At 45.6% G+C, this 26,260-nt stretch overlaps 1 protein-coding gene across 1 annotated transcript in view; it reads left to right on the forward strand.

Moving 5' to 3' along the window:
- Window positions 1-4,996: 4,996 nt before the first annotated feature.
- The window catches only part of ANKFN1 (ankyrin repeat and fibronectin type III domain containing 1), a 322,342-nt gene continuing 301,078 nt past the window's right edge, over window positions 4,997-26,260 (forward strand). The window contains exons 1-2 of the mRNA XM_023759604.1: window positions 4,997-5,042; window positions 7,180-7,448. Of these exons, the coding sequence (XP_023615372.1) occupies window positions 4,997-5,042; window positions 7,180-7,448 (315 nt within the window). The remainder of the gene's footprint in view (window positions 5,043-7,179; window positions 7,449-26,260) is intronic.

Below are 26,260 nucleotides of genomic sequence, written 5' to 3' on the forward strand. Positions count from 1 at the left end.
AAAAGTTGGGTGACCATGAGTAATCTGACCTGTACATCGTATAGAAGTCATACTTCACAGGAATTATCTGAAAGGGTATATTTTTCTGGGGAGAATATTGGAAGAGATCAGTCTGGGGCTGTTCAGTAAGTGCGGCTTTCAGTCTCCTGAGTTCCTTATGAAGAATGCTCTCACAGCCCAGCCAGCATGACTCAGTGGTTGAACATCAATCTATGAACCAGGAGGTCACGGTTTGATTCCCATTCAGGGCACATGCGTTGGGTTGCGGGCTTGATCCCCATTATGGGGCATGCAGGAGGCAGCTGGTCAATTATTCTCTCTCATCATTGATGTTTCTCTCTCTCTCTTCCTCTCCATTCCTCTCTGAAATTAATAAAAACGTTAAAAACAAACAAAAATCTCTCACATCAGAGGCAGTGGGATTTTTGTATGCCCATCATGAGTTCTTGTCAGATCCTAAAAAGTCTGAGTTAGGATTACCAAGTCTTTTAAACCCCAAACATAGATCCTGAAACATCAACAAGATTCCCTAGTGGTTGCAAAAATTACCTTTTCAAGCCTCATCTCTATGATATACCGTATTTTTCCGTGTATAAGACACCCCCATGTATAAGACGCCCCCACTTTTCCAACCTAAAATTAAGAAATCAATATTTTAAACATTTTGCTGGCTTCCTCTTAAGGCCTTCTTCTTTTTTGGCATCTTTTCTCCACTGTCTGTTCATACACTCAGTGGAAGGAGGTCCAAATTGTCTCTCTGCAGCTCTATTTCCATGCTCTTTTGCATAGCTGATTACATTCAGTTTGAATTTTGCAGAGTAACACAATCACTTACTGGTATTTATCTTTTTATTTTTTGACATCTTTATGGGCTCAGAACGCTCTGGTCCCTATTGCATCTGCACACTCTCCACCTCCACCTCCAATTATGGCATCAGCTGACGTCAGTAACACTAACGCTTGTGTTTAGAGGAAGCCTGTTTGACAAGGTATGGGCGGCTATGCACCCGCGCGGCTCCCTCTTTGGCTGACTTCTGTGTATAAGACGCCCCTTGGATTTTCAGTCTAACGATTTTAGAAAAAAATAGTGTCTTATACAGGAAAAAATATGGTATTAGTTATATGGGTTCAGGGTCCAATGTCTTGGTATGCATCAAAGTGCCATCTTGCTACACTGGCCATATCCTATATAATAAAAGCCTAATATATTACTAGTGTCTGGTCAACCGGTCGGCCGTACAACTAATCAAAACATAATATGCTAATGTATGCTAAGGCCGCTCAACTGCTTGCTATTATGTGCACTGACCACCAGGGGGCAGATGCTCCTACCAGTAGGTTAGCTTGCTGCTGGGGTCCGGCCAATCGGGACTGAGTGAGACAGGCTGGACACACCCTGGAGCCCTCCTGCAGTCCCTCCCCGGCCCCGATCATGCACTGGTGGGGTCCCTTGGCCTGGCCTACACCCTCTTGCAATCTGGGACCCCTCAGGGGATGTTGGAGAGCCGGTTTTAGCCTAATCCTGCAGGCCAGGCCGAGGGACCCCACTGGTGCATGAATTCATGCACCAGGCCTCTAGTGTTCTATAACAGCGACTTGGCATCATAGATACAGAGTTGTCCTGAACCTCTGCAATGATGAACAGCCAGTGAACATGTGCAATGGGTTCTCTACAAGGTCTCAGTGGTAGGCCAGTGCAAGGCTTTTCTGAGGGCCACATACTGTTCTAAACACTAGGCATATAAAGTTGAAGACAGACCCCTAACTCCTACCTGTAAGAGACTCAAATGGAAAAGGGTTTGCCAATATCCAGTGACATTAAGGAAAGAAGTATCCTGGGCAATCAAGCCCTAGTCTTACCTCATGAATCCACTGGCTAAACACGTGTCTTAGTCTTGTCTGCCAGTGTCCCAGTAACTGAAAATTGGCATGTCAAGATTTGATAGGATAGCTTTAAAATTGCTTGAGCAATGATTCCTGCAATGTAGTTCAAGTATAAAAATTTAATTCCAGTTTTCTTAGTTTAATATGGAGAGTGCATCTAGTCAATGAACCCAACACTAAATTACTTTACGGATTTCTGAGAAAGTGCAGATGCCTGAACTAATCTGTGAGAATTGATCAAGCTCTTTCCCCATGCCAGGCATTGTGCTAAGAGCTTTATGTGGATTATCTCCATTAATTCGCAAACCACTGAAGTAAGTACCATTATTATCTTCCATTTTACAGATGAAGAAAGTGGGTCTGAGCCAGGACTCAGGCCCAGGATGTCTGGGACCCGTCTCCCCAATCGTTGTGATAAAACATTTCCTCGTGCAAGATTGACTCAGCCCATGGCCTTTCTGCTTGACGAACGTTAACACATAGGATGTGTTATTCAGCAGAATAGTGAGGGTCAGCAGGTGGCAGGAGACAAGGATGACATTAGCAAAGGCATTGAAGGATAATGTCCAGATCTCTTCCTTTGCCTTCTTTTGCATACAATGCTATGGAACAGATTCTGATGCTCAAAAATCGCTTTTTCTATCTTTGTGATGAATAAAGAACTTTTATTTTTTTATTTTTATTTTTTAAAATATATTTTATTGATTTTTTACAGAGAGGAAGGGAGAGAGATAGAGAGTTAGAAACATCGATGAGAGAGAAACATCGATCAGCTGCCTCCTGCACACCCCCTACTGGGGATGTGCCCGCAACCCAGGTACATGCCCTTGACCGGAATCGAACCTGGGACCTTTCAGTCCGCAGGCCGACGCTCTATCCACTGAGCCAAACCGGTTTCGGCAGTGATGAATAAAGAACTTTTAAATTGTTAGAGAAGAGCAAGAGAAGTAAGATATAAAGTTATTATTTCTACCCCAAAATCTCAATTGGTTAAACATGGGCAAATTCTGACAGCTTTCAGTTCTCCATCTGGACTACCCATTTCATTCATTTCTACCTTCCTCCTGGACAACTCCTTTCTTCAAGATTCAGCTCAAGGGTCACTTCCTTCAAAAAGTCACCCTAAGTCCCAGATTTAATCAAGTGATCCTTCTCTGTTTTCCCCACCATCAGAGCACCATAACTGTTTGTGGGTTTTCTATACTAATAGACAAGTATGGAACTTTATGAACAACTTAATACAAAGACTGTTTTACTCTTCTTTATATACTCAGACATGTAACAGAGTGGCAGATGTATAACAGGTACTCGATAAGAGAATGAATGAGTGAATGAATGAATGAATGAGTACATCCTGGCATAGACCAGCTGGATTTGGTCTGCTTGTTACCAGAGTCTACCTTCTAGAACTCAGTTATCCATCCCTGGGTTGCCGTATGGAGCATGTTCACCCTCACAACTGGAGACCGAGCACATGGTCTAACAAAAATTTAATCCTGGAAGAGATAACAGAGATAAGCTCATCCAACCTCTTCTTTCTAGAGATATAGAACAAAGACTAAGTGGATGGGAGGACTTTCCCCAAAGTCACCTCAATGGTCAAGGACAGAACTGAGAATGGAACTTAGACTTTCTGACTCCTGAGCCAGAGACCTCTGCCACCTCATCAGCGTTCGCCCCACAGGAAAGGTCTCTTCCTGTATGCCCTCTGAGGACAGCCTGTCTTCCTGGTGAAGAGATTTGTCTACATTAAGAAATCTTCAAAGTAACAAATGAAAGTTACAAATGAAAAGTGAATTCATGTTCCCACATATTGTTGAAAACTATTCACAGAGTCTCTTGTCCCCCAACCACCGCTTCTAAAATATGTTTCAAAAATTCAGTTACTTCAGGGCATTGTTTATTTTTTTCTCAAATAATTCCGTGCACAAAAGAAACTTAGAAAGTGTTAGAGATTGCTTCTTATTTCAAAATGAACAGCCAAGGACATCTGCCATAAAGAAAATTTTCATTTCAGCCAGAACATTGATTTCAATAAATCTGTTCAAAGAAATAAAGTGGCTATTCTTCCCTTTGGTAAAATATACTTAAAGCTCACAAAAATATTTTGTTAATAGAAATGTTAGCAAGCAATGACAAAAACGTAGACTGATGCCATTGAAATGTAGCATAAGACCCAATAGTCACTAGAAATTAAGATATTGCTTTAGTAGACAGTCTGTAACAGTTTGCATAACCTTTTGATAGGCATTGCTGGTGCAGTGGGAAGAATAAGGGCTATGGAAGCAGGAATGTTTGCTTAAGTCCAACTCTGAGATATTAACTCTGTGACCGTTGACAGAGGATTTAATCCCTTTAGTTCTGTTCCTCAATTGGAGAAATATTTAATGAGCACATACTAAGTGCTGGCTCTTCCTTAGGCTGTGTACAGCAGTGAGATAAAGAGTTTTAGAAGTCTACCCTCCTCAAGCTTACATTCTCATAGGGAGAGACTTTGGGAGACAACCAACATGCTCCCCCCGCCAAAAAAGTAGGAAATATATAGTATGTTACTTGGTGGTTAATACAATGGAAAAAAAAAAACAGGTGGGGGAAAGGGAGTGTTGGGAAGAGAGTGACTTTAAATAGGATGATCAGGGACGATGTCACTGAGAAAGTGGCATTAGAAAGAGGGCTGAAGGAGTGAAGAAATAATCAGGTAGATATATGGGGATAGAGTTCTCCAAGTACAGAAAATGGTAAGGTCAAAGGCCCTGGGGTGGGTCACATGGTGTGTTCAAAGAGCAGCAAGAGGGCTGCATATCTAGGGCGTCAGGAGTAATGGGGAGAGTAATGGGGAGATGAGCTCAAAGAGGTGTAAGAAGAGGGGAGGCAGAGGGCCAGACCTTGTAGGACCTTGTAGTCCAATAAGGACACTGGCCTTCTTTTCTAAAGGAGGTGGGAAGCTTTTGGAGAGTTTTGAGCAGAGGAGTGGTATGGTCTGGTTCTCCGTTTTCAAAGATCGCACTCTATTGACAATTAACTAGGAGGGAAAGGGTGAAAGGGAACAGTTAACAAGGCTATTGAAATGAACCAGGAAGAGTTCACGGAGACTTGGACTAGGTGAGTAACCATGGAGAAAGTGAGAGATGGTCAGATTCTGAGTCTAATAGTTAAAGGTAGAGCCATCAGGAATTGCTGATAGACTGCAGGTTGAGAATTGAATGAGACAACATGAATAAAATGTTAGTGTCATCTGGTACAATTAATGAGCTCAAACTGTAAGCAATTCCTCTATCTCCCTTCTTGTTGGTGATTAGTATTATTAAATGCTAACAGTCATTGAGTATTTACAAAGCAGCAGACACTGTACCCATTCCTCAGTAAATGGTCCTTCCATGTTTCTGGGATCTTACTGAGACTGTGTAAGTGCCTGAGGCTAAGACTAACAGTAGTTGGCGTATTAATGCCAAAAGTCCCATGGACTTTGATATTCAGCAGGGCTGAAAGTCAGCATAATATTGCCCTGCTGTTGGCCAAATGGCTCAAGGCAATTCCCTAACCTGATAATCCTTTTACTGTTTACCAAACTTTACCTTTGATATGCCTGTTTGCATTTCTAAGGGCAAATGTGTATTCAAGTGATTAAAATGCAGACTGGACTGAGTTTTGGGGGAGCTACTCCACTAGAGAAAAGTTTTCTGCCTGGCCCCCCATGCCTTCTAAATTCATATTTCTTGTCTAGTGTATTCATCTGTGCTCGGTCCTTTCTTCAGATCCTGAACCCTAGCTACAAATGGATGCGGCATTCATATCTAAGCTCTTAGAAGGAAGTTATTTGGGATTTTATTGACTGTTTTGTTATTTATTGGCCTCCCCCATATTCTCTTCATATTTTCAATGGTCATCAGACCCATGAGAGAAGACTCGATCAGTAACTTCTCTGGCCTAGGCTTTTCCCATTTGTTTCTTCATCCTGATTCACCCGGAGGGCAGTGGCATATGCTCTGGGCCTAAAAGCATGCATCCCTTCTCACTCCTGTGCAGCGTCAGGTGGATCATGGGAGACAGGGCTAAACCCTTTGCCAACCCTGGGTCTCCTTTATGTTGACTCCCCTGGAACGACCTCAATGTAGTAGAAATTCCCCCCAGACAGCAACCGGCGCTTGTTCAAGCTTTCTGCTGCTGCTTTGGGGATAGGGGGAAATGGGAGACGTGCCAGTCATGACCAGCCCCTGGACACCAGTGACCTCCGTGGGGAAGAGAGAAGCTAGGACTCGAGTGTCCCAGAGGTGCACTTGGGTGGTCACAGTCTGGCTTTTCTCATTCCTCGGATACACTCTCTTTCACTCTTTGAAACGAATACCGATTTCTCTCCTGAGGATCCCCTGGTCAAAACCTGTCAGTCATGAGACATCACAACTCTCCTAAACAAAGAGCGTGTAGGAGAGTAGATTCCTGTTCTGTTCTCACAAGACTGTTTCTAAGGGAGCGTCTTCTTGCCGAGTGACTTAAATGAGCCGGTGGCTCCATTTCCTGTATCTGAGAAATGGACATCCCTGCATTCTGGCATGATTGAGACCTGAAAAGTCAGGCTTACCCAGATATGTCATATCATAATCTGTTTTTGCTGAATGACATGGGCCATTGGAATGATCCTGATATTTTCTAGTACAATCACAAGGTTCTTCATGAAGAGATGAAACGTCCCCCAAGTGAGCAACTGCTGCTCCAGGGTGAGGGGGCCTTTCTTTCTCTTACGGACACGCATTGTGCTTAATGATTTATTTATACCGTCTCGTCTCACGTGCTTCTTGCTGCTCTCCTGTAGGGTAAGCGTTATTATCCCTAATGGGCAGATAAAGAAAGAGACTAGAGAGGTTAAGGGTTTTGCCCAGACCACACAGCAAGTAGGTGGAGCTCACATTCGAACCTAAGTTCACTTCCCTGTATATAAACTTTGGCCTGACTGAAAGTTTGAACTTTTCACCTCCAAATGCTATTGTCCCCCTTAGGGATAAGGTTCAATAACGTGGACCGGGGCTGAGAGTGGCAGGATCCTGCTGTGATCTCGCACTTTGTAAAGCCCACATGGCTTCACCTGGAGCCATTCTGGCAGCCGTTAAGTTCAGAGATAATGTCTCTTCAGCTTGGGCAGGCTCGCGGTGCCAGGAGAAGACAGACGACCCACGGCTGTGCACGGTATCGTTGCGAGCGAACGTGCCACCTCGGAGTCTTGGGTTGCCATCCCCTGGAGTGTGTTCATGTGATCAGTTGATCAGTTGTCAGTTTCAGGTCTGTTGTTTCTCTCTCCAGAAGCCCAGCCGGTGGAAGAGGACAGCCCCAAAGCCCTGCCTGCACTCAGGGAGCTATCGAACTCGGATAATGACATAAACAAGGCGGCATTCATCTGGGGAATCGCAGACAAAGCAGCCCAGAGGAAAACCATCGCTGTCGATGAGGGCTTGTTTCACTTGCAACAGGAAAAGCAGCAGCAGCCGCCGCAGCAGCCGCAGCAGCTGCCTCCGAGCCCGGAGCCCGTGCACAGGCTGGGAAGAGGTAGAGGAAGGCTGAAGCTGCCACATGTGAGTAGCAACTGATGATTTCTCTGCAGCTGGGGAAGGAATGCTGGGGAGGGGGCTCCGCAGGGAGGTGGGCGAGCGCGTGTGGGTTGGGGCTTTGAGGCTGGAGTGGGAGGGATGGTTCGCACAATTAACAAGTGCATTCGGGATCTGCCCTCCTCTTCCAAAAGAGGTGCAGGCGTGTGCCCACACGCACTCGCACGTCCTCCGCTGATGCTAATAGATGCGAGCAGCAGGTGGGCAATATTTCTTTTCTTCTTCTTCTTCTTCATCCTTGAGAGTGGGCTGTGCGGCAGAAAGACACCTCAGCCCGAGAGAGCTGTCCAGGGCGAACGGACTCCCCCAGAGGGTTTCTTTCCCAACTTTCTTTTGTGGATGTGTTGATCTCCATGCCTTTGCCATCCCACCACGCTCCTATGGGGCATTTACATCCCGCTAGCCACAGAAGGGCAAGGGGCACTTTTGCATCTCTGGTTCTCAGCTCGAGTTGTCTGTAGCGAACAGCACCAAATCCAGGGCAGTTTAACCTCGCAGGTACAGGAGTTCGGTAAGCACAGCCCGGCCCGGAAGAGCACGGCTCTCATGCATCTTGTCCGCCCGGGGCAGAGAAGCAGGTGTCTTAGGGATGCCAGGGCTGATGCCATGTTGAACTTTGGGGAATATTTTCAATGTTTTGTTTTGTTTTTTTAAAGCAAGCCTGAAATTTCCTGGGAACCTCTTGGATAGACTGAAGCTGAGAAAGGACAGGAAAGAATTTGTTTTGCTTTAAAGCACCGGTGCAGCCGGCCCCAGGTTGTCTCTGCATCGGGATATGTCTCTGCTCGTATCTCTGGGATATTGTTAGTGATGCTACACAGTGTGCAGAGCGCCAGCCCACCTGGCCCTAAACTTGCTTGCATTCTGATTATCAGAAGACATGGTTGTCAGTTTCTTGTTTGTTTCCCTACCCTTGCTTCTCTCTTTAGAAGCTTTGCTATGGCTGAGTGCTTGGTGCTGAATGTTTAAATGCTCGAATGTCTGCAGTAAATGCGTAAAAGTTCCCTTCTGAGGGAGGGGGAGCAGGGAGGGACACTTGGCTTTGAGCAGGCTTTGAGCAGCCGTGTGTAATGAGAGTGGGGGAGTCTGAGACACTTCACGCTGGGACTTGGCTGGGAGGAGAGCCATCAGCCGATGCTGGGATGCAGCACTGAAGGCTGTTACACTGGAGGGTCGGAGCCCTAGCTCCCAAGTTGCTATGGCGAGGGGGAGGGGATAGGGGGAGGGTGTGCATGAAATGTGAACCAGGCATCATGGGAATCTTCTCACTGAGGCCCTGCCCTGCAACCTTTCTCGCGCCATGGCCCTGCAGGGTAGACAGGTGAGGCTGCTCAGAGCTGGGGAGGAGTGGCTAGAGGCCTCTTGGCACCCAGGTTGGGAGGATCTAACTTAGGCAACCCAGGGAAAGCCAAAGAAATGCGTCAAGATGCGGAGTCTGATGTCCAGGCTCTGTTAGTATTTATGTTTTTATTGCTAGTAACAATGCATTGTGGAAATATTATGAAGTGTTTTTAAAAGACTGTCTCCTAATCCCTTTTAGCACCCCTGGTTCTCCCCTTTGCTCTCCCCGCAGGCCTTTTGTGACACAGTTGTAACCACAGTCTAGATATAGTCCTGAACTCTGCTTCTTGCCCCAGTATTATTCCATAAATACTTTCTCATCTTCCAGTCCTGCTTTCACATGGATGGTTAATTGTGTGGCTGGATTAAGTGGATTGATCCCTTAAATGGATATGCTGTAATCTGTTTAGCGATTGTTAGCTATTTAAATTGCTTCTAGTTTTTCCGTAATTGTAATGCCACTGTGAATATGTCTGTGCATAGAGCGGTTTTACTTCCCTTTCTTTAAAAAATCAAAAATCGGAGGGGGAATGAATTTTTAACACTGACATTGGGGAGGGTAAAAAAAATGAACATTTTTGTGGCTTTTCCTTCCTATTAACAAACTGTTCTCTGAGACATATTTCCAGTGTCCAAAACCATCAGTAATATGGTAGATATTATTTTTATCTAGAGCCTTATACATATTAGATTACCCCCCCCCCCTAAATTAGGAGTTATAAGAAGGTACTCGTCCCTTTTGTTAAGCTGGCTTTTCAGTCCGATGAAGCCAGGCAATATCCCTCTCCCTGGGACAATTCTGCAACTTCCCAGGTTCGCTTCCTGTGTCAGTGCCTCACACAAGGAACCCAAGTTCAGCAACCTCCCTGTTGCATCTCCGTAGGTGCTGGGGGCAGGCGGGGCGGGAAGGGGGGGCCCGCAAAGCTCTCCGTCCTGTGCCAGGGCTTCCCAGAAGGATGAGTAGGGCCGTGGAAGAGGAAACCAGCCCAGAATGGTCTCCAAGCCCTTCCGCCCCTGACAGAGCCTGCTCAAGGCGAACTCACTCCTGGGCAGTTTCGGGGCTGAGGCCTGGCAGGTAGGGGGTGGTGGGGCAGCTGCTCCTGGGGAAGGTGAGGACTAGCCAAGTTGTTGGGAGGAAAATGGAAATGCTGTGTGTTCTTCTCCCAACTGCTCAGGCTTTAATGACGGAGGGCAGCCAGGGCCGAATGCCAGCTCTTATCAGACAAGAGCTGTAAAAGCGCCTCTTAGCCTCCCTCCCTCCTATAAGGACAATTTTACCAACAATTTACTTCTTTTATATCCTCTTCTCTGCGATCTGGCCAATTTGGAGATTAAGCGGTGCTGTTCCGGCCTCCTGTGTAGCTCACCATAAACTGCTTCAGTGCTAATCTCTTTTTTATTCCGTAATCATTTGTGCAAAAGCCAAGAGGGGTGCCGTGCAGAAGCCCAGCGTGCACTAGCCCACCCCCACCTACGCCAGTGGCAAGTGGCAGTATCTGGGGAGCAAGATTTTCCTGCCCCTGTGAGAGCTGGTCTGAGAAAAGTAGGTGCGTTAGGGGCGCTATGGACTCGTTCAGCCTGCGAGGGCTTAACGGAAGCGCTGCTTCTCGAAACTGGTGGGCCAGTGGCACCTGGCGGGGCCGTGGGCTGAGAAGGGAAGGCGGTCTTGCTGCTTCCGGGGATGGACAGACCAGTGTGCTCACTGTCGGCCAGCGAATAGGGCCTTGGTCTGCGGAGGAGAGGACAAGAGGCTTTAGATTATAGCAATGAGTTTAAACAAGACTTTAGTGAGGACATCCCATCTGATAACACTCCTCAGTCTTTACTGTATTATTATTATTAATTTTTAAAATCCTCAATGGAGGATTTTTTCCCCATTGATTTCTACAGAGAGTGAAGGGAGGGTGGAGGGAAGAAGGGAGAGAGAGAGAGAGAGAGAGAGAGAGAGAGAGAGAGAGAGAGAGAGAAACATCGATGTGAGAAAGACACATCCATTGGTTGCCTCCTGCACACACCCCGACCAAGGCTGGGGAACCTGCAACCGAGGTACTTGCCTTGATGGGGAATCAAACCCTGGACTCTTTGGTCTGTGTGCCAACGCTGTAACCACTGAGAAAACTGGCCAGGGTGATCTTTACTGTATTGTCGCTTTAAGGTCTAGCTTTTCTGCAAGATTATCCTCTGGGAGAGCAAATAGAGTTTCTGCTTTATTTATTGCACATCCCCATTAATAACAGCTTCCACTTACCAAAGGTTTGCCAGGTGCCAGGACGTTTTAAGTCTTCCATCTACATGAGTGCATCTAATCCTCACAACAATTGTATGCAGTGTTGACTATTATTATTCCCATTTCACAGATTTGAAAATTGAGACATGAGGAGGTGATGCTGAAGGGTAGACAGAGCCTCGTGACTGGGGCCAGGGGACAAGGAGGCGGAGGCATTGAGAAAAGAGTCTCATGCCACTTGAAAGTGTCAGGACGACAATTTGAGCCCAAGCAGTTTAACTCTGAGTCTGTGTTCTTAATCACGGCACCATCAACTCAGTTATCATTGGCATGGGAATGATTGAAAGTCTAAACACTGCTATACAGCTAGAATGCACCAGAGTAATGATGATAATGATAATGGTGGTGATTTTTATAACAAAATGACTAAGTATTCACCACGCACCAGCCACTTTTGACGGAAACTCTGCGTGTGCATTTTGAGTTATTTCTCACAACGGCCTTATAAGAGGCCACCATCCGTATCTCTACTTTACCAACGAAGAAGCCCGGGCTCTGCCATGTTATACACCTGTCTAAGGTCACAGAGCGAGGGAGTCTGACTGACATCTGTTATCTGTGGCCGCACCTCACTGATACCAACAAGTGAGCACTGGATCGAGGGCCAAGCATCACAGCAAGGGATTTCCCCGGGAAAGTGGAGGTGGGATCCATGGTCCCTTCTGGTCTCTTGCAGCATAGGGTTCTGGGTGGCTTTTAGAATCCCCCTCCCAGGATGCTGCACAGAAAAGTTAGGTCTCAGTCATGTCTGGTCCTGCCTCAAAGGTAGAAGGTCTTGAAGAAAATATCGCCATGGGGCCAGTCATTGGTGCACTGGTAAGGAAAGGACAAGATTCCCGGCGGAGCCCCCTCCTGGTTCAGTGTCCTAGACCCGCACCATTCAACATGGTGGCCTTTAGCCACATGTGGCTGCTGAGCACTAGTTCAGCCCAGCCGGCATGACTCAGTGGTTAAGCTTCGACCCATGAACCAGGAGGTCACTGTTCAATTCCTGGTCCGGGCACATGTCCGGATTACAGGCTCCATCCCCAGTAGGGAGCATGCAGGAGGCAGCTGATCAATGATTCTGTCTCATCATTGATGTTTCTATCTCTCCCTCCCTCTCCCTTCCTCTCTGAAATCAATAAAAAAATGTATATATTTTTAAAAGGAAATGTAGCTAGTTTAAACCAAGGTGTACCATAGTGTAAAAATACACACCAGATCTCAACAGCTTAGTATTTACCGTAAAAAATGTAAACTATTTCAATAAATTTATATTAATTGACACATTGAAATGATGTTTGAAATATATTCCTAAAATTAATTTTACCTATTTTTCCCTTTAAAAAATTGTGGTAAAATAAACATAGCTTGGAACTTCCCCTCTTAGCCAGTTTTAAGTGTGCAGTTCAGTAGTGTTAAGTGCATGCATATTATTGTGCAACCAATTGCTACAATTCCTTTCTCATCTTGCAAAACGTATTCTATACCATGAAGCAGTTCCCCACCCCCTCTCTCCTTTACTCTCTGGCAAGCACCCTTCTGCAAGTGGAATCATACAGTACGTGTCTTTCATGACTGGCTTATTTCACTGAGCATAATACCCTCAAGGTTCATCCACACTGTTGTACGTGTCAGAATTTCCTTCCTTTTTACCTGAATAGTATTTCATTATATGTATGTACCACGTTGTCCATCCACCCATCAAGGGACATGTGGGTTGCTTGTACCTCTTTTTACTTCTTTAGTGTGGCTTCCACCACATTTAAAATTGCACGTGAGCCTTGTGTCTCTGGTTTATGCGACATTTCTATTGGGCAGCGCTGCTCTGAACCTTTCTCTCTTCCTCGATGTCCCTTCCTTCTCACCCCCATATTCAGGCCTCTGCTACTCTCCCCCAGCCCCCCTCCCCCTTTCCCTGAGACCTGAGCTAAGAATCTCCATTCTGATTCAGCACTCCTTTCATAAGGTTGTGAAAGACTGTCATGTTCAGTAAAATTTTCTGTAAGCAGATGAAACTGTGATATATCAAAAAAGTAATCTTCCCTTTTTCCATAATATAATGCACTAGTCGAAGGAAAAGCCTTTGCAGTGATTTGATGTTTTTAAAAGTCAACAGCTTTTCTCTGCTCACATTCTGAGAGTGAATTTTATTAACCATCGAGCAAGAAAGAGCACAAAACCAGTAAAGCATAAGTTCAGAGCACAGATCTACACCAGCCTCAGATTCCTGAAGTACAGGTTTAGTAGAAAGACCTGGGTATCTGGAAATTCAAGACAATGAAATGTTGTCAGTGTCTTTTGAATTTCCCATCCCTCAGAGGACAACATTCAAAAGCCTTAGCATGGAACCCACGGCCTTTCAACATTCCAGTTTCCTTTCCCACCAGCCCCCCAGGCCTCTCCATAAAAAGAGAAGCAGCACTTGTTAGTCCCCAAATGGGCAGTGGGCTCCCAGGCCTCCCCCAGACTTGATAATGTTCTTACTTCAGCCTGGAGGACCCCACCCTACCTATTCGATGGGCTTATTAGAAACTATCCTTGCATGATCACAGGTCATCCTATTATCCTTTTACTTATTTCCAAGTTTGAAATAATTTTTTCTGAACAACAGGAGAATTTTAAGGTGGTGCATCCATAATCTATGCCTTAATGAATGCAACATTCTTAGTGGTAGATCAGTAATAAAAAAGGGGGAAAAGTGGGCACTTGGTAAAACCTCACTTATTCTTCAGGACATCATTCCAAGGTCACCCATCTGGGCAGCGTCCCCAGGCTCCAGCAGGGTCCCAGCAGGAGACAGGTGGCACACTCCCACCCGTGGTTAAAGGATGCTGCCTGGGGAGACCATTTACAGAGATGCAGGGGAGAGGCAGGAAAGCAAGATTGGAGGCCAAGGCAGCACAAGGCTCGCAAGGGCTGGAGACAGGAAGGAGGAAGCAGTTCCTGGAACATGGTCAGACTCAGGAGAGGGGCCTCTAGATAGAAGCTGCGGCCTCTGCCAGAACAGTGCGGCCCCTGCTAACCTGCGGGGCGTCAGGAGGGAACTCTCCCCCAGCGTCTGAGGGCCTCTCATTGATTGAAACCACCTGGAAGCCTGGGGCATGCACCCCAGAGGATGCTGTGCCTAGAGGACACCTCCAAGAGCACAGAGCAGGTGGGGAAGGTGGAGGCTGCATCTAGAGCAGCGGTTCTCAACCTGTGGGTCGCAACCCCTTTGGGGGTCGAATGACCCTTTCACACGGGTCGCCTAAGACCATCGGAAAACACATATATAATTACATATTGTTTTTGTGATTAATCACTATGCTTTAATTATGTTCAGTTTGTAACCATGAAAATACATCCTGCATATCAGATATTTACATGACGATTCATAACAGTAGCAACATTACAGTTATGAAGTAGCAACGAAAATAATTTTATGGTTGGGGGTCACCACAACATGAGGAACTGTATTAAAGGGTCGTGGCTTTAGGAAGGTTGAGAACCACTGATCTAGAGGAATAGATGAGACTGTTGCGCTCAAGCCCTACCCCACCTCCAGAAACAGCCCCTCCCTCCCTGAGACGCCTAAGCAGCCCTGTTTATACCACAAGAGGATGCTTATCATATAGTACTGGAATTCTTCAACTAAATGGCTTTCCCCAGCTACAGGAGACAATGAGCTCTTCCTTTCATTGATTCATCTATTTCTAACACCCGGCGAAGTACTTGGTAGTAAGTAGGTACTAAGTAAATAGGGAGCAAATGAACGTGTTACTCTGTCACATGTCCCCAAAATTACCCGCTTTGGGAACTGGGGGATCTATAGTGATTCTAGATAGGAAATTTCTCAATGAATCGGATACCTAGAATTAATATCCCCTTCTTTGAATCCCAGCTAGGAAGCTAAAATGTTTGCAATAAATGATTCTCAGGGACTCATTATGCGGAAATTGGTAGCACATTAAGTTTTGAGGGATTGAGGGACTTGAACTTAAGTGGTGGGCATCAGCAGTCAGACCAACCATGAAAATCAGTGTTTGCGTAGGTCCCCAGGAGAAAACAAGCAGTTGCTTGAATGAAATGGGGCAGCAGCAGGAGGGAGGGAGGGAGAGAGAGAGGTTTCTATCAGCCGGGGCAATGGACAGCAGAAGGCCAAGGGAGACTGGACATTGAGGTCGAGGTTGGCAGCCATGATTGTTCCAGGGATGAGGTTTTACTAGGCCAATGGGCCTCCCGACCACCCGGTGAGTGAGGACACATCTCTGAAGCCTGTTGGGGGATCTTGGGTTTGCTCAGTCTACTGGGGTCTGTTTTTAACCTGGAGTGTGGAGGTTGCGTTAGTTTCCTGTGGCTGCCGTAACCAATTACCACACACTGGGTGGCTTGGAACAACAGAAATTGCTTCTCTCCATTTTCTGGAGCCCAGAATCCTGACATGCAGGTGCTGGCGGGGCCTTGGTGCCTCCGAAGGCCCCCCGGGGAGGGTCCTTCCTTGCCTCTGCCAGCTTCGGGTGGCTGTAAGCGTTCCTTGGTTTGGGGCTACATAACTCCAGTCTCGGCTCTGGAGGGCAAGGTCTCAGCCCAGTGCTCTGCAGTTTCACAAGAAATGGGTTTAGAGACTCTGATCACCGTGGCAGGTTTTATAGTTTCTGCAGGACAAGGGGCCTGCAATTCACAGAGGCCCCTAGCCATTCACTAATTGGTTAGGTGGTGCATGTGGCTGTGGCCCCTCCAGAGGCTAACGAGAGGAGAGGGGTTATGAATTCAGCTATTGTTTGGGCTCCTGACAGCAGCAGTGTTTCTGATAGGCTGCTGCTCTCCTGCACTCTTTGTGTCATTGTTTTCTTAGGAAAGCATTCATTTCATCGAGGGTTTCAAGGCCCTGGAATTCCTGATTGGGATACAGCTGTGACAGGAGTCTGCTGTAAACTTGCAGCTCTCTCTACATGGGCAGTTACGTCTTTTCTTATTCCTAAGTCCTTTATAAATTCTTTAACTAGAATGTGATCTTTCTCCGATTTAAAAAACTTTTCAATTACTGTTGACACACGCTATTATATTAGTTTCAGGTGTACAACATGCTGATTAGCTATTTATATAACTGATGAAGTGATCACCCCAATAAGTCCAGCACCCATCTGACACCATACGCAGTTATTACAATAGTATTGGCTGTTTTCTCTATGCTGTCCTTTACGTCCCCGGGACTATTTTTATAACTGGCAATTTGTACATCTTAATCCCATCCTCTTAAAATTAATCTTTTCAACAGACTAGCTTTTGGTTTTACTGATTAAATCTACTTAACTGTTCATTGATTTAGTTTTATTAAACTTCTATTGATATATCTTATACATACAAAAAGGAGCGCATGGTTCAGCTCAGTGGATTTTCAATATGAATTTATTCATAGAATCAACACTAGATCAAGAAATAAAATGGTCCCAGCACGCAGCCCAGAAGTGCCCCCATGAGCCCTTTAATCAACTGCCCTTCAAGGTTAGCATTATGTTCCCTCTGAATTCATTTGCCTGCCGGTTTTTCTACGTCTTCTACAATGGGCTTACATACTAGTGAAACGTATGTCCTTTTTGTGTCCGGTTTTACTTATTATTACAGAAGGTTTCTCATCTGTAAGCCACTTTAGGTGTTATCAGGATTGGAGACAATTAATGTAAGTCACCTGGTACAGGTTCTGGCTGTAGCAGATGTAAGTGGCAGGTATTATCAGGAAAAGGTGGCATTACCTGCAGACGGGTGAGAAGGGGAAGAGAGGAAGGCGTGCAGTGGACAAGCTCAGCTCATTTATCCTGACAAGTTCCCAAACATGTCGTGGTCGGGACCAAGCCCAGAAGCCCCATGTTGGAGACTAGCATTTGGGTACCTACTTCCCAACTCCCTGATGAGATGACAAGTACCGCACTGTATTACTTTTCTATTATTTCCTTATAAAAATTGTGAAACCCAATGGAAAATTGAATTTTGCAATGAACACCCATCTACCTACCACCTGGATTTTGTAATTAACACTTTATTCTTCGTGCTTTATCACATGTTTATGTCTGCCCATTCATCGATCCACCTGTATTATTTAATATTTTTTATTCATTTCATAGGAAGTTGTAGGCTTTAGTAGTAGGGTTTTGTTTTTTAACATTTAGGTGAAATTCACATACCATAAAAGTAACCATTTTAAACTGAATAATTCAGAGGCATTCAGTACATTTATCATGTTGTGCAACCACCACCTATATCTAGCTTCAAAACATTTTCATTACTCCAATATAAAGCCCCTTACCAATTAAGCAGTTACTCCCTATTCCCACCTCTGATGACCACCCATCCACTGTCTGTTTCTATGGAATTACCTATTCTGGGTATTTTACATAAACGAAATCATACACTTTGTGGCCTTGTGTGCCTGGCTTCTTTCACTTAGCGTAATGTCTTAAAAATCTGTCCACAGTGTAACACAAATCTGTACTTCATTTCTTTTTATGGCTGAATGATATTCCATTGTGTGAGTATACTGTGATGTGTATGTCCATTCATCCACGGGTGGATAGCTGTGTTGTTTTCACTATTGTGTATTTGAACATTTGTGTACAATGTTTTGTTTAAGTACTTGTTTTCAATTTGGAGGGTATGTACCTAGGGATGGAATTGTTGGGTCAGACGGCAATTCTATGATTAACTTTTCAGGGAAACGTCAACTTTCTTCTCTTCCTGGTATGGTAGTGGGACTTCAGGCCCCAGGAAATCTCTTGCTCAAGATGGGCATACTCGTCATAAGATTAGATGTTGTGCTTCCATGGCCAGCTATTAGCAGTGTGTAGCCCCAGGCTGATGCCCCTGGTTAGCCTCCTTTCTGGATAGAGGACACTGGGATTTTTTTAGCACATTACATGTGGATTAGGTAGGCTATACATTTCTTTTGTCCCCTGTAGGGTGTATCAACCCACCTGGTATTGGAAGAGTTGGATGGATAATCTGTTGGGTCAGAGACTATTCCATTAATCGTTCCTATTGTGTGACCAGTGAGTCTCCATGCCAGGAAGCTGCCACAGGGAGCAAGACCCCTTTGACACCACAGGAACCCTGGATGGCTGAAGCAGCACCAGGCCCACTCCTGGTTTCCTGGTTATGCTAGGAGTTAAGCACAGCAGACTTGGGTGGTGGGAAAGTGGACTTTGCCAAAGAGATGCAAGGGAGTGGCAACCCCCGGAACAGAAGCTGACAGCTGGCTGGCGTGAGATTTCAGAGGGCTGCCCTGCCTGCTCTGCGAGCCTGAGAAAACAGGAGAAATTCCAACGATTGCATGATATCATCTGTGCCTTAGTAGCAGTTGTTTTTAAACTATGGGTTTAATTGCTGTTCTGTTGGCTCCCATTTCTTCTTTCCCGAAGAAAAATGGAATCTTTGAAATTCCCATGACAGAATGTTCAATGGCTATTTCTATTCCAACTTCAGGACCAAATTATCCCAAAATAATGAAAACAAGGCTGTTATTGGCAAAGCAGACCCAAGTGTTGCTTTTGGAGTCAGAAAAGGTCAGGGAGGGGCCCAGAGAAGGCCACAGAAGAACAAAGGCTGTTTATGCGCATGTCAATAACCCGCCACATTGGGGCAGCACATTATCATATGCAAATCCCAGTCACCAGAATTTGGTCAGGTAAGCAAAGCACATGCTGGGAGATTTTTTTTAAAATATATTTTTATTGATTTTAGAGAGGAAGGGAGAGGGAGAGAGAGAGAGAAACATCAATGATGAGAGAGAATCATTGATTGGCTGCCTCCTGGATCAAACCTGCAATCTGGGCACATGTTCATTGGTCGATGCTTAACCACTGATCCATGCCAGCCGGGCGTTCCTGGGAGATCTTGATTTGCAGATGATCAGAAAGGATATGCAACTTATCCAAGACAATAAAGGTATCAGGGAACTGACCCGGAGCTCAAACCTCAGTACTATTTCTAGTGTATGAGAAAAAGATACTGATCATCCAAGGTGTTGGGGGAATAAGACTGGAGTCACCGAGCACCTGGTTCGGGCTGGTCACATAGCTCATGAGCTTCACATTCTTCATTTTCCTCCTCTGTACAGAGCCAATGCTACTTATAAGATTAATATGAAGGTAAAATGAAATAATGCACATGGAGTGCTTTACACACTAGCAATTACAGGTGGTCAAAAATGGTAGTTGTTCTGCCCACACTGGAGGATGCTAGCAGATGCCAGCACACCTGTTCCCACCACATCTTCAACTCTCACCCTTTCTCTCCAATGCGTCCTAAACTGCACATGCTTCAAACCCCAAGGCGAGTTCTTCCAAATGGAATGATATTATCCCTGACATAGATCAATTCGGCGGGGGGGGTGGGGGGGTGGGGGTTGGCTTGAGATGAGGGCACACTTTGCCGTCAGAGGATAGGAAGAAGCGATGCGCATGACTTAATTGGGATAAACATTCATTTGTGAGTACAGATGTCAGGAAGCAAAACCTGATCAAAGGCCCATTAGTCACAGGGCTGGCTTTGCCGAGGGCCACTTAGTCCAGGCAGTGAATTTAACATGAAAGGGGACGGGGAGCCGGAACACTGCGGCCTGGTACACTGTGCATTAGTGATTATATTGGTCCTAGTTCTGCAAGCTTTCTCTAACAAAGGTTAACCCAGATCCTGAAGCAGACTGTACCAAGCGGCCATGGCAGGAGTGGGGAAGTGGTGGCTTGTCATGCCCTTGCCAAATTTCGGAATTGCGCCAACTTGCCAACAAGAATGAGAGGCAGAAATGTCTTGGCAAATTTTACAGAAGATGCTGGTTCCCAAGACAGGAAACAACCGCCTGGGGCCATGCTAGGACAGAACAGCTCTGCCCTCCCTATGTCAGATGCAGAATTTGGAACGTACCAGACTTCGGAAGGGTCATGCAGTCTGGACCTTTGTATACGCCTGTTCCAATAGCACTTTTTCTTTAACATGGAATTCTCGTTTGCGACAATGGTAATATTAATGGTAATATTGATATCATTATGTTCTACAATCAGACAGTACGAGACACAAATTAATAAGCATTCACTGGATGCCCGCGGGGCACCAGGTGCTGCGGCTGCAAGGGGGAGAGAGAGGGCAGCAGTGCATGGAGAGATAACAGCTTTAATTTGTTTTCCACATTTTGTAAGCACATTGGCATTCTGCAACTGCTCAGCACATTTACATAATTTGCTAGTTGAATTAATAAATTGACGACGCATTGTGGAATTGCCTTCAGTGTGTGATGAGGAGATAATTGCTGTTATTGTTACAATTGCCTTCATTTGCTGAGTGTCAACTAGGCTGTGTGTCCGGGGGACCACGTGGGGACAGCAGAGGGCAACGGTGAAGAGCACCAAGTCGGAGACACGTTGCACATTTGGATCCTGACTGCGTGGCTGACTAGCTGTGCATCCTTCCAAAGCAACCTGATTTCCTTGCGCTTCCGTTTTCCGCCTGAATGGGATGGTAACAATGGTGCCTGCCTTATAGTATTGTTTTAAAGACTAAATGAAGTAACATTTATAATGTGATTGGAACAGTACTCGGCACAATGTAATAATAATAATATTCAGGCAGGTGCATGTGCACACACATTTTCATATGCATACACACATACATATGTATGTGTGCATCATGTAGTAATGTATGTGTGTGTATGCACACACACAAACTCGGAAGCTGAGATAAATGGTCTGTATGCTCCCTTTATACATGAGGAAGCTGAGTCGTAAAGTCTCAGGAGCAGGGTCAACTTGAAACTCAGGTTGGTCTTGCTCCAAATACATTCTTCTTCCACAAAGCCAGCTGAATGCTGATAATGAAACCAGCGTGCCAACCCTGGAGGCCTGGAAATGATGCTCAGGGCATGGCACGGTCTTCTTCCTTCTTCACTATGCGTTGTAACAATAAGGCAGAGCCTTCTCGTGCCCCCTCCTTCAGAAAGGAGCATGTCTGCAACATATTCCACCGTCCCATCCTTCCTGTGGCTGGAGAGTCACCATTCCCCAAAGGACAGTCTCTGCCTAAATGTGCAAGGACTCTGACAAAGGAATTCAAAGAGATCCCTCCCCCTCTTCTAATGCCGCTCAAAGGAAAGAAGTACAGCCTCACAGGGGCGCTTCGAAAGATCAGTCTCTCCAGGTCCCACCACTCCCCCTGTGGAGACAACGTGGCCTTGAAGCCTGTGGTCCATAGGAAGACCCTAGGAGCTGGGTTAGACTGGGTGAGATGAGAATTTTAAGTTGGCATCATCAAACCCAGGAGGGTCATAGTGGCGAGGAGCAATCACAGTCAAAGAGGCAACCAGGAATCGAGCTAGAGGAGCAGCATGAAGTGCCCATTCTGAAAGCAAGGGAGTCAAATGGAAGACAGGCCAAACTCGGAAGCTGAGATAAATGGGCCTTTGAGACCAAAGCATGAGGCAGACTGGAGTGGGCAGCTCCAGAGAACGCATACTGCCGGCAAGTGGCATGTCTGGTGACCTTTGGTACCTGGAGCCTTGCTTATTTAAAAGGGGCTATGCAAAGGGACTATAAGGTCCCCTAGGTTTGTAAAAGCAATCTCTAAGGGTTTAGTCTAGAGCAGTGATGGCGAGCCTATGACACGCGTGTCAGAGGTGACACACGAACTCATTTTTTGGTTGATTTTTCTTTGTTAAATGGCATTTAAATATATAAAATAAATATCAAAAATATAAGTCTTTGTTTTACTATGGTTTCAAATATCAAAAAATTTCTATATGTGACACGGCACCAGAGTTAAGTTAGGGGTTTTCAAAATGCTGAAACGCCGAGCTCAAAAGGTTCGCCATCACTGGTCTAGTGAGAGTTAATCTGATGTAGAATTTTCTCCTCAGTCTCATAACAATGAGGATACCTTGGGCAATTGTGAACCAAGGCCATGTATCACAGTCATATTCCTACTCAATTATAAGAGATAGAATCTATCTGATAGATAATCTGGTGTGAGAAAGCAGGGAGACAAGAAAAAAAATCCTGTTAAGTAAACATCATCAGATAGCATTTCTCTTCAGTTTGTCACCAACCTATCATTACATGAATAAGAATTTCATTATCCCACGTGAGAGATTTGATTTCTGGGATACCTCCAAGGTGATGATGTCGCAGACAATGGAGACAAAATGATCTCTGCTAAGATCCTGTATTCATGTGGCATCTCTCTGTTTATCAAGATGGAAATAAAACATTGATCTAACACTAATTAAAAGTAGCCAGACAAGGAGATTCACTCACACAGATTATTGATTATATCAATATCTTTGTTGTTTGACATGGGTCGATCATATTGGAGGCAGGTTACTAGTAAACTTTGCCTTGTGCTGGCCTTGGTGCTGAATTGGACCAAGGCATCCCCATTCCATTGGCTAACCATTGGGTCCTTCTATTTTACTCATTGAAGCTAATAGTAACTCTTGAATTAGCCTCGTCAGTGCTTTCCCCTTGAAAGGATAAAGAAATAAAGAACCTGGGATTGCATGGCTAGGAGACTCTTCGTGAACAGGCAAAAGGTACCACGTCATAACAGGGTAACCTATGGACCTGGAACCTGTGACCCTGACCCCAACCTGTCTTTCAAACCTCTCAAAACCTTGGCCCTAGCCTGCTTCCTCATAGTTGGCCCTGCCCTTGTCTTGATTCTAGCCCTGTCATGTGCCTGTATTTGATTTTTTTTATCTTCCTGGCATATTTACATATTTGGCTTATTTTGTGTAACTTCTTAAAAAGTGTTTCCTCCCCTTCCCTGCCTAACTCACTGGCAACCTTGACAACCAACTTGAATGCTGATCTCCCTTTCAATCCTCCACACCTGTCCCCTTCTCCTAGGGGTCTGGGGCCTAATTGCACTGATAAGGTTAGATGTGCTTTTTCTGCTAACGTGGGGCATTTACTACGTTTGGCAGCCTCTTGGTGGTGTTTCCTCAGGTTCCAGGAGATACAGGTTATGACTCATCCATTAGCCGCCTGCCAGACACTTTGCAAACACTGAGCCTTTGGGTATATTTTGCCCTTTTTATATTTTTGTCCAAAGTTTATGGATGTTGTTGCAAAGATTGATCTGCCAGGCACTTCCTCTGTCAGACTGAAAGCCGAAACCCAGAAACGGTTCGACAGCTGCTATTAATAACTACCATCTTTTATCATTATTCCCGCCATCAGTCTTCTCTTGCTGAGTCACAACATCATAGATACCCTGCACAGGCATTGTCGAGCTAACAGGCGAAGGGAGCCGAGGCGTGCACCCCTCTACAAAGTTTGCAAAGCAGTTGTCTCTGCAGAACTGTGTGGGACATCACCCTCCCCTGGTCCCCATACCTGTCCAGGTCCCCATACCTGTGCAGGAGGAGGAGGAAGACTCCTTTTCTTGCATTCTCCCATTCTCCCCCATCCACATCTCCCTCAGCAAACGGCCCTAACGTTGGACATCACTAGCAGGACCTGATGGGACTGTGTGTCAGAGTGACCGAACCCCTGTCCAAGTTCCTTGTGACTCTTAGGGGGTCACAGAAGAGGGCCAGCTCACTCTTATGACCTTTGCTAATGAAGCTTGACATTTATATGAGGGACAGGAGTCACAAGGTATGTTTCCTATAAGGAGTGATGTGTACTCCCCTAGCAGGGGCCAAAAGGAGATGTGCCTGCTCCTGGGGAGGTCCTCCACGCCAGAGGGCAGCAGAGACTGATGCTGTGTGACAACCAGGCTCTCCTCAGGTGCCTCCACACCAGCAGCAGCCAGTCTCAGTTCACTGTACCAGTGTGAAAATCTGAGCACTTCCTGTAGCCTCCCCACTGTCCTGGCCCCAGCAACACACAAGCAATGTAGCCATTACCATCAATGCCAGGGCCTAGCAGGGTGACACCAGCAGTCGGAGCCAGCAGAGAAGTGACCACAGTTAGATGATGGCACAAGAAATTGTCCTTCCTGGAGGCTGACCTCTACCCCAGTCATCCCCCCAACTTTGGCTTAGTCAGAAGAATTGAAAAGAAGAAGCGGAATCCGAAAGAAGAGCAGGGAAAAGATCTAAAGAGGCGGTGAGGATGAGATTGAAGACTAGACATTGTCTTAGATTTTAATAATCAGGAATGGACTACAAAAAGGAAAGCAGGGCTGACACATCTGCAGGCAGATGGAGAGTTCAGGGCTGAGAAAGAACTAGCTGTTCTGAGAAGAATGTGGGCCTTGCATCTGAACCTGACCTTGTGGTAGCTGTTCTTTTACACCTCCTACATGCACAGAACTCAGAACTTAGGTGCTGGAAAGAGGACTGGCTGACTTGAGTACACGGAAATGTAACCTCCGTAAGCTGAGAGGCACCTCAAAAGATGCAGACAAGTGAACAAGCTGTTCAAAGTGGATATATAAGTTAAAAAACATGTTGTCAAAGAGAACCCAGAGGAAAAGAACACGAAGGCAAGTCACAAATGCAGGTACAGACAGTCCCCAACCTATGATGATTTGCCTTAGGACCTTTTTGACTTTGCACTGGTAGGAAAGCAATACCCATAATAAGTTACATGAGCTATTCAGTACTTCTTAAAAATAAAATCAGCTTCCTGTTAGATGATTTTGCCCAATTGTAGGTTAATGTGAGTGTTCTGAGCATGTTTAAGGTAGGCTGGACTGAGCTGTGAGGTTTGGTATGTTGGGTGTATTACAAGCATTTTTTACTTAACTTTTTCAGTTTATAATAGGTTTACCAGTACAAACCCCATCATAAATCAAGGAGCATCTGTACATGCATGGCTAAAAAGCTTCATTTCTCAAGGATTGGTTGAATGCAAATTAAAACAAGGAAATCCATTATTTCACCCATTAGCCTGGCAAGCATATAAATGATTTTTAATTCCCGGTGTTGGTGTGTGGTGGGTGGAGAGGCTGGGGAGGGGGAGAAGGACACTCGCATCTCATGATGCTTAGGTCCAGGTTAGAATGATACAGTCTTTCTAGAGGCCAATGAGCAGTGTCTGTCAAAATTTGGATATGCTTATCCATTAACAAATCATTCAACTTTCAGGAGTCTATCTTACAGGCAGCCATCCAAGTTTACAAAGATAAGGGTACAGGGATTTTCATTGCTACAGGACTTGTCATTGTGAGAAATCAGAGACCACTCAAATGCCCAATAGAAGGGAATTGTTAAAGAAATTGGCAAATCCACAGTATTCAATATTCAAGAGTACTATTCAGATACTAAAAGGAATGAAATACATCTGTGTGAATAACAGAGAAGCATGTCCAAGGTAATGGTTGAGGGCACAATCAAATAGCTAAGTCTTTTTATGGTCCAAGCTTCATTCTCAGAACTTGACTTTCATTCACCCATTTAATCCTAATTGGTGAGGACGAGTGTCACCATCCCCCACTTGAACCAAGGGGGCAACTGAGGCCCAGAGAGACTGTGTAAATTTCTAAGGTTGGCTCCAAAATTCATGTCCTTAACTTTGATACTATACTGCTCCTCGTGTGTGCATGTGTGCGTGCATGCATGTGTGTTTCATGTATTCATAGAGACATAGAAAGTGTGTGGGCTTTGGAGAGATAATACAGTGCATTGCTGTAATGTGCCACCTGATTCTCCCTTGAAAAACAAGGCACAATCTGGCTGGTGTGGTTCTGTGGTTGAGCGTCAACCTATGAACCAGGAGGTCAGGGTTGGATTCCTGGTCAGGGCACATACCTGGTTGTGGGCTTGATCCCCAGTAGGGGGCGTGCAGAAGGCAGCCCATCAGTGATTCTCTCTCATCATTGATGTTTCTATCTCTCCCTCTCCCTTCCTCTCTGAAATCAATCCTATCTAATAATAGACAAACAGGGTAATTGACCATACCTTCGCTACACCTCCCATTAGCTAATCAGCATGATATGCAAATTAACTGCCAACAAAGATGGCAGTTAATTTGCATACGTAGGCTCCAAGCGGCGGAGCAAAGACTGAAGGTGAGCCAGAGCAGCATAGATGGAAGACAGCTCTGGCCGGGGCTGCGAAGACTGAGGACGGAATGCAGCTCCGGCTGGGGCCGCGAAGACAGAGGATGGAAGGCGGCTCCGGCCAGAGCGAAGGCCTGGGTCCTGGGTGCCCGAAAGAAAACCGGTGCCCGTAGCCAGGATAAGGGAAGGCCTATTGTAC

The sequence above is a fragment of the Myotis lucifugus genome, unplaced genomic scaffold, assembly GCF_000147115.1.
Source record: "Myotis lucifugus unplaced genomic scaffold, Myoluc2.0 scaffold_158, whole genome shotgun sequence".
Classification (NCBI taxonomy): Eukaryota; Metazoa; Chordata; class Mammalia; order Chiroptera; family Vespertilionidae; genus Myotis; species Myotis lucifugus.